This window comes from Drosophila mojavensis, unplaced genomic scaffold, assembly GCF_018153725.1.
Source record: "Drosophila mojavensis isolate 15081-1352.22 unplaced genomic scaffold, ASM1815372v1 contig_136, whole genome shotgun sequence".
Taxonomy (NCBI): domain Eukaryota; kingdom Metazoa; phylum Arthropoda; class Insecta; order Diptera; family Drosophilidae; genus Drosophila; species Drosophila mojavensis.
The window spans coordinates 15,077,560-15,086,695 of NW_025318667.1; the positions used below are offsets into that span (position 1 = coordinate 15,077,560).

General features: G+C 42.0%; 1 protein-coding gene across 1 annotated transcript; it reads left to right on the forward strand.

Annotated features, from left to right (window-relative positions):
• Window positions 1-267: 267 nt before the first annotated feature.
• Window positions 268-6,437, forward strand: LOC6583883 (WSCD family member GA21586). Its single transcript, XM_002009509.4, has 5 exons — window positions 268-500; window positions 3,385-3,537; window positions 3,610-3,739; window positions 4,149-4,532; window positions 5,219-6,437. Exons 2-5 carry the CDS (start codon window positions 3,403-3,405, stop codon window positions 5,536-5,538), a joined length of 969 nt encoding a protein of 322 aa, XP_002009545.1. The 5' UTR covers window positions 268-500; window positions 3,385-3,402; the 3' UTR covers window positions 5,539-6,437.
• The last annotated feature ends 2,699 nt before the right edge of the window (window positions 6,438-9,136 follow it).

The following is a 9,136-nucleotide window of genomic DNA, read 5'->3' on the forward strand; positions in this document are numbered from 1 at the left end:
CATGGCGAGTGGCCACTCGCCGTGCAGCAGTTGGGTAACGCTGTAGAGCTTTCGCCGCTCAGCGTCGCCGTTCGCTTTCATCCCCACGATTTGCGATTTGCGATGCTGGCGCATAAAGCAGAAACTCTTCAGCGCATCGACACGCGACGCGGCGGCCAAACGGAAAAGAAAAGCTGAAAGAAGAAAAAAAGAAAGGGAAACGAAATTACAAACAAATAAATAAAATATAGCAAACCGAAAAAAACAACAACGAAAAGCGCAGCGAACAACAACAACAACAACAAACGCAAATCAATTTTTTTTTTTTCTAATTTTTAAGTATATTTATAAAACGAATCGAATCGAAAGGAAACGAAACTAACGGAAATGTGTGCGCTGCATAGGGATTCTGTTTTCAGAATCTGTGGCATGTAACGGTATAGTTGTACGTACGCGTGTGTGTGCGAGTGTGTCGGTGTGTGTGTATGTGTGTGTGTGTGCGAAGCGCGGAATCGGAATCGGTAAGTGAAATTTCACAGAACAACAAATATTATTTGTTTACATTTGAATGAAGACCATCTGAGTGTGTGTGTGTGTGTACGTGTGCGTGTGCGTATGCGTGTGTGAACGTGAGTGCGTGTGGAGCATATTCAGATTTTTTGTTTGATACTTTTTTCACTTGTTTTCTGGTTTTGCCTTTGTTGCAGAATTTTCAGACTATTTATTTGATTCTGCCCGCACAGACATACATAAGCACACAGTTTGAAATCATAGAAACTGTTGTTAATGCAGCATATGTGGGGCCACATGCAATGACCCTGCCACGACCAACCCCCACACCCACACCCACACCCACACCCACGCTCACGTTAACCCCGGCTGCAGCCCCTCCTCCACAGCCCCTTTGCTTGTAGTTATGTAAATGCCTCAATAGCCAGCCGTGTGAGCATATGTCCGAAATTGCAGCTGGATTTCGCCTCCACCTGGGCGTTAGCGATTTCCTTCATTCATTTCACTCACCTGCCGCCTGCCGCCTGCCGCCTGTAAAGTGAGGCAGGTGAGGCCGCTGGCTGAATGGTATTTAGCTGTCTTTGGGGTGGGCCGTTGCTTGGCATGCCTTGGCCGGCTGTTATGCGTGCCCCATCTGATTTATACAATCAAATTATATTCTGGTATTCCCTAGTTTGCGCCTTTCTTTCTGCTTCATTCATTTCCCCACCTGCCATCGCTCACTCACTCACTCACTCACTCTCTCGCTGTCTCTGTCTCGCTCGCACTGTGTGTTAGATGGCCCATTTAATGGGCAGCATTTAATGCAATTGTCAGTTGCGGTTTTTCGTCTTCTTTTATATGCGCCAGTTTTTTGGGGCTGCTCGGGCTGCTTGAGCATTTGCTTCATTTGATTTGTAATTTGCAATTTACAATTTGGCTGGCTGATATATCGCATTATCAACGCACAGCCAGTATGGCTTAAAGGCAGCTGCCAAGGCCAGCTTAATCACAGTCTTACACAGTGAGTGAGTGAGCTTAAGCTCACCAATACTAGTGCATGCAGCACTTGTGCCTGTAGTGGTGGGTGAGCTCGTGTAACTACTCTTTGAGCGACCCTCGCAGCATGCCGCATGCTCAGCTGTTGCATAAATTTTCGCATTTTGTTACTTGTCTTTTACACACACACATATATATATATATATTATATACTCTTTTATATCATATATATATACGTATGTTTTTTTTTTTTTTTTTTTTTTGTGGATTTCATGCGCGTGTTGAGAAGCTCAAGGAATTTAATAGTTCGTACCAAGGCATGACAGGGCGATTTCCTTTTGCTCCGGAACCAGAGCAGGCGGGGCTTGCCCAAGCGCTGAGCTTGATTAAATGTGTACTTAGTATATCTATCATATACATGTCCATGCCTAATATATAGATGTATATCGAATATATCTACACTTTGTATCTCGAATGCATATTTAGGTCTGACTCCAGGGTATCTAGCAGTCAACCCTTGCAGTTACACGACTCTTTCGCTTCTTTGTGTTTGTCAGCTGTGGTTGAAGTGTAGCCGCTCTCCCCAACGTCCCCTCGCCACCCACCGTTTGCGGGCAACTAGCTGCTCGTTCAATGGCACTGGTTGGCTTGTAGGCTCGAGGATTGAGGCTATAGCGTCGTTTAGTCCTTGCGCACTTTTTCCGTATCGTCTCCATAGCAAAATCAACAACAACAAAAAAAAAAAGAAAAACAGAAAAGCGAAAATAGAATAAAATAAAAATAGGATAATTTAAGCCTCGTAGCTTTTGGTTTACTTTGCGGTTCAGTTTCGTGAGGTTTTTGTTTTCAGCTGTTTACTGTGGAAACATATTACGCGAAATTAAGGGGCCTAATTACCAAATGTCTCTAAGGGCACCAAGACTCTGTCTTCATCAAGTACGTTCATTATATGCATACAGATATAGTTCTTTGACTGCACCCAAAGCAAGTTGCTCTTATCAAAAATCGGGAACTAAAAGGAAACTATAATTTCCTGTTTGTTTGATTGATTGACCGGATGACAGGTTGATTGATGTATCAAGAGTGATTAAATAGCAAATATTTGTGTGATTTGTGTGCAGGAGTCAGCTGTGACCTCTTATAATCACCATCTATTCCTTATGGTCTGTATGTTGCATTCATCTCAATAAGAAATCTTAAACGAAACTCCTTGATATAGAAAATGTGTTCTGTAATCAATTGATTTAATGTAAATTGAAATGTGGGAAATGCAAATAATGTACATAAATGGGTAAACAAGTTTAGTTAGGTTTGACGTTATTTGTTGACCATAAACTGTTTGTTGGTTGCCTTGTTGAGTAAGCATTTCCATTGTCGTAAAGAATTAGGATGTGGGAATTGTTCACTATGCCTAAAATGAATAAAATCAATCCATCATTCCCCCTACATTACTTGGCTTCTCTTTCTTTGTATACTTGACCTCTGTATCTCAACTTCTCTCGCTCTCTCTCTCTCTCTCGCTCTCTCTGTCTCTGTCGCTTTCGTTTTCTCCTCCAGTTTCTGTTTCTATCTATTTCATTCTCTCTATCCCTATTTCTATTTGTCTCTTTCACTTTTTTTCTTTCTCCCTCTGTGTCTCTCTATCTATGTCTATCCCTCTTTCTCCCTCTCTCTCTATCTATCTATCTAGATATCTGTCTATCTCTCTCTCTCTCTCTTTCTTCTTTCTTTCTCTCCCTCGTCTCCTCTTTCTTTTCTTTCATTCTCTTCCTCGATCTCCTCTTTCTTTCCTTTATTTCTCTCTCTCCATCTCTCTCTTCCTCTCTCTCTCTCTCTCTCTCTCTCTCTCTCTCCCTTATTTACACTCTATCTCACTTACTTTATCTATCTATCTCACTCATGTGATGTGTCTTTCAGTAATGCAAAGGCGGCGTTATGGCACTGCAAGGCTGGCGCTTTTTCGGTGTCTCGGCAACAATCATCATCTATATAGGCGGAGTGCTATTTCTATCCATGAACAATATACCAGGCTCGCATCCAAAACGCACGCGCATCGAGCGATTCGCCGAGGTAGCCAAACAAATGATCAAATTCTGTTGCAATTATACTGTAAATATTTATTTATTTTTCCCCTTGATACAGTTTTCCAGCTTTCATAGTCCCCGGTTCCCCATGCCCAGTCGAAAGATGACCATTCGCTGGTGTCGCGACCTCAAGTATCTAAATCGCGAGCTTCCAAACTACACAGACTACAAAGCCGGCGACTACTACAGTGAGTATTGTGTATGAGAGACACTCGTAGCTATCGTTTAACGTATGATTCGATTCGAGTATTATTTCAACAATAAAAATTGATTTATTTCAATTAATAGATCTGTGCGTTGTTAAGTGGTCAAATTTGTAGACAGCCCTCGCTTATCATTCATTGCTCAATTCAATATAGATTCAGTATTTTTTTTTTTTTTTTTTTGTAGTTAAAGAACTCTGTTAACAAGCTGAAAGAAGGTAGCTCAGTAGCTCTATAGGGCGAGCCACGTTTCGATATGATATACATATGATAAATATCGATATTTTATACAAAATTTACTTGTTCTATAATCTAGCAGCTGTATTTCTTAGCCTATAAGTCTGGAAACGATATTAAATTTGTGAAATATCATCATCAATATTTACCTTTGCAGCTGCCTTGCCCAGCGACGCAAGCGCCAATTTGCAGTTACAGGGTATTGCGCCGTCGCCCATGCTGACCGCATTGGCGAGCTTTCCAGGCAGCGGAAACACGTGGCTGCGTTATTTACTGCAGCAGGCTACGGGCATATTGACGGGCAGCATATACAAGGACTACGGCCTGCTGAAGACTGGCTTTCCGGCGGAGAATGTGTGCAACAGTTCCGTCTTGCTGGTGAAGACGCACGAATGGGGCGCCAAGGCATGGGCACCCTTCTCTAAGGCAATACTCCTCGTCCGCGATCCCGAGAAGGCGATCATAGCCGAGTTCAATCGCCAGAGCGGAGGACACATTGGCTTCGCCTCGCCAGATCGCTATAAGCGCACAAAGGGCAAGTGTGAGTAAACAAATAAGTATAAAAAGAGAGTAAGAGGGAGAGAGAGAGAAAGAGAGAAAGTGAGAGAGAGATAGATGGTGAGAGAGGGAGAGAGACAGAAATGAAAACATAGAGATGGAGAGTAAGAGCAATTGTCATAGAATGGGATATGATACTACTTTCAATCCTCTTTATACACGGGAGACGCTATAATATATACCCATATAAGTTTGTCTGAGGACCAGAATTTTCTTAGCAAGAACCATTAGGACGCTATGAGCAGAGTCGTTATGTATTAGTAGAGTCCTATTATAACGGTTATAACTACTAATACAGTAGAGTCTGGATATAACGACTCTGCTTATAGCGTCCTAATGGTTCTTACTTCTTACTTGACTCTAACTTTAGTATTATTTCCATTTCCTTATGTTCCTAACTGGCTTTTGTTTTAGTTATTGTTCAGTTGAATTCATCATTGTGTATATCTTAGCTATGAGCTAGGAGTCCTAACCCTACCCATTTAGGGTACATATGATTTTATCTTTCGGTCTGTTGCTTCATCCGTCCGTATATACATATTCCGGCAAATGCACTATACTTGAAGGTAATCGAGGTTCGTGACTACTCACCACTCTTTTTATTTAACTTGTCAGACATATTCTAGTTTTCTAATATTTGTGCATCTATTCGTTTCTCCCTTTCAACAGATTGGCAACAGTTTGTGAGCAACAAGCTCAAAGGTTGGGAGCTCATGAATCTTAGCTGGGCGCGCAATTTCACGGGCAGCATCAAGGTTGTATTCTACGATGATCTGGTCCAGCATACGGAGCGCGAGCTGCGCCGCATACTCGAGTTCCTCGAGTATCCTGTCAACGAGCAGCTGCTGCGCTGCGCCTTGGTGCGCAAGGAGGGCATCTTTCGCAGGAAGAAGCGCCTCCTGTCCTTCGATCCCTATACGGACGCAATGCGAGCCGAGCTGCTGGCGCGCCGTCGCATCGTCTATGGCGTGCTGGGCAGACACGATTAGACTAAGATTAGGCAACGAGTATAAGAAATGCAATTAACCACCTAAGGACAACCGTTCTGGCATTCAGCGTTCAGCATTCAGCACCATTCACTTAAACAGTCCCACAGCTTTCCGAGCAGATCCACAAATGCCTTTCAGTTCGAGTCCTTGCTGCAAAAGGACTCTTAATTGGACCATAGATCTCAATCGAAAACCGTTTAGAAACACATTTGGGCAACAGGCAAACGAACAAACAGAAGAACTACAAACTAAGCACTAGGCATTAAGAATTAAGAATTTCGGATCGAGGCGTAGGCGTAAGCAACACAATAATATATTTATAACGAGCCCTGCCCAATTTCCTCTGCCATGCGCATCGTTTCGTTTTCTTTGTTGCTTCGTTCAAATGGTTATACTACTATATATATATATATGTATATACATATACATATATAGAGAATATATACATACATATTTATTATATATACATTTTTTTGCTCTAAGTTCGATTCGGATTTTGTTTTTGTTTAGGATAGACTGTAGGAGTAGTCATGCATGCGATTTGCAACGAGAACGAAAATCGAGGTATTATGATTCCTGAACGAATTTATGAAATTCATTATACGCCATGTTGTGCTTCATCGCTCAAACATTACATATATATGGCTGTATATATACATACATGTGCATACGTATATGTATATACATATATATGAATATGATGTATTCCATTGATATTACTCTGTTTATATTGTGTACTCCAATGTTATAGACTATCCTTGTAAAAAGTTTTATACACGATTCTACAATAATTTATTGATATTATAAACAATGATGAACATATTAGATAATTGTACAAACAAAAGGAAGTTATATAAAAAAAAATCTAACAAATAAACAAACAAACAAATGTAACAAAAGTATGAGTGTTGAATTCTTTTTAAGCAAGGGGTTGGCTAGAATAAAGGTAGGCTAAAAGCTACAGAGATTTGGAAGCTTACAGTTGTCACTTAGAAAACACTACAAAAGCTTTCATCTTTAGGGGTTGCGGCGCTCGGTAAAGCTCACTCTGCACCCTTATTTAACTTGCAAAGAAGCTTAAAGCTGCACAGCTTTTAAGTTACAATCGAACTTGAATGACTGCTTTCACATCCTAAAGCTCAAGCTGCAAAGTGAAAGCTTTGTTAGCTTGATTTCCTTCCAGCGACTTCTAGACCAGCACACATAGATGGCGCCACAGTCGCTAAATTTTGTTGCCTTTAGAAAAATATATATTTAAAAATATCAAATAAATAAATAAAAACAAATAATTAAAAATACAAAAAAAAAAATATAATAATTATTTATTTAATGTACATTGCAGATCACTTTGATTAAATATTAATGAACGTATGCAATCTGCATTAAATCTTTTTGCTTAAATATAAGTGCAACTAAATTCTGTGCGATCTTATTTATAAAATAGATAGCAACTAATATATTTTTTTATTTATTTATTAACATACTAGAGTTAATATAAAATTATAACTAGCTAAGGGTTAAGCATTGGCAGCAGAGGCTTTCGGCTAATATATAAGTTTTTGTTTTGTTTTTTATAGTAAAAATTTCATAATAAATACTTTTAATTGATTCAAGGAGTAATTTTAAATATAAAAGATTTTTAGAGAATTTAAATGAAAGATTCTAAAATTTGGTCTGTGAAAATCGAATTTAGTAAGAATTCCAATAGGAAGATCTCCGTAGTCGGCACCCGCTTCTGGTAAGCTGCAGTGCGGAGCACCCTGTATGTGCATGCATTTAGCAGTCGCATTCGCCATACAATGAATAACTGGGCGCTAGGCGTAACCACACCCGCCCCAACACACACACACACACACGCTCTCTCTCTCACTCAATATCGCCCGCTTGCTCTAGTCCTGCCCCCAGCCCCCTTGTGAGCTGGTACCCGTTTTGTGCGGCATTGTCGAGCTGTGTTGGCCGTGTTTTGTGCCTTTTGTTAACGCTCCTGTCGCGTCGCCTGCCAAAAAATTGTGCCATATGCCGGACAAGCAGACGAACAGCAGTAGGCGAGCGAGAGAGCAACAGCTTGTAACGGAAAGAGACAGTACTCCTGAGAGAGACAAAGAGAGAAAGAGAGAGAGAGAGCGAGTGAGGGAAGGTAGCAGGCGTTGCTGCCACTGCTACTGCTGCTGCTGCTGCTGCTCCATGAGTGCGACTGGATGGTGAATTCCAGTGCGCAGGCGCTGGGCCGAGTCGCCACCGTTGCCACATTGGCTTCGTCAAGTTTGCTGGCTGCTGCCCAGATACAGACACAGCGGCGCTGTCCAATTCCAGCTGAACGAAACCGTCGCCGTCGACGTCGGCAGCGCTGGGGCGGCCAATCAGCGCGCCGCTGCTGGCATTACATAAAGCGGCCTGCCTGCCATTTTGTAGGGGTGGCCGCAACGGGCACGCCCACGGCTGCTGAATAATGAAAACATGTCCTCCCCATTTGAAAATAAACTCAGAAGTTAGCGAAACTCATCATAGAATTCTTTATCACAACACCACGCGCGCTTGTCTAGTTGTGAAATCTGTTCGCTTGCGTTTCGTTTTCAGTTTCGACAATAGTTGAGCGCTGCGACCGAGCGAGCAACCGACCGATCGACCGACACACCACATACACACACACCCACACACAGACACACAGACAGACAGACAGACAGGCAGGCAGGCAGGCAAGCAGGCAGGCTGGCATCAGCGAACAGCTGTGCGAGCGACGGCCAAGCAAAGGCGACCCAAAGCCAAACACCAAACAGCAAACAGCAAACACAAACAAAACACGCGCACCGCTTGAGCAAAGCGAAAGAGAAATACAAAGGAAATAACGGAAGAAAACAGCAACACTTTGAGCTTTAAGCGTGGTTTTAGCTGCAGCTCAGACTCACGCTCACGCTCACGCTCAGGCTCAGGTTCAGGCGCGAAAGCTCAGAGCTCGCGTGTGTTGGCTCGGCTTTCGTTTGAGCTTCGCATCGCTTCGACTTGCTTACGTTGCAACGGTAAACAGTGCTTACGTAGCCATCGCTTAACTCAGACCCAAACGTAGCGTCGTGTCGTGTTGTCGTTGCTCGTTAACGTTTACGTTCCCGCTTACCGGTCATCGGTCATCGGTTATCGGCCAACAAATTACGCTCAATTAGAGTCAGTATGCAGGCAATTTCCTAATTGATAATTGTTGATGTTGATGTTATTGTTGTTGCCCGCGCTCCCCTCCGGCTCCAGCAGCAGCAGCAGCAAAGGCGGCCAACTGATTTAGCCACTGGCATTTGGCGACGGCAATAACCAAAACCCAAATAATAACATTTTTTTTTCTTGTGCTATTTTTTAACAGTTTTGTCGCGCGGCTCACGCTAAACTAAACCACAAATCAGTGCAAAACCAAACAGTGGAAAATTGTTCAAGTTCTAAGCAAAATATCAATAATAAATCTCTACAAAGAAATTGATATAGAGAAAGAGAGAGAGAGAGAGAGAGAGAAAAAAAGTTGAATTGCCAAAAAGTCAACATTTTTGGTTGAAAGCGTTTGGTTGCTTTCAACCCATTTGTATATATATATATATATATACACACATATATATAT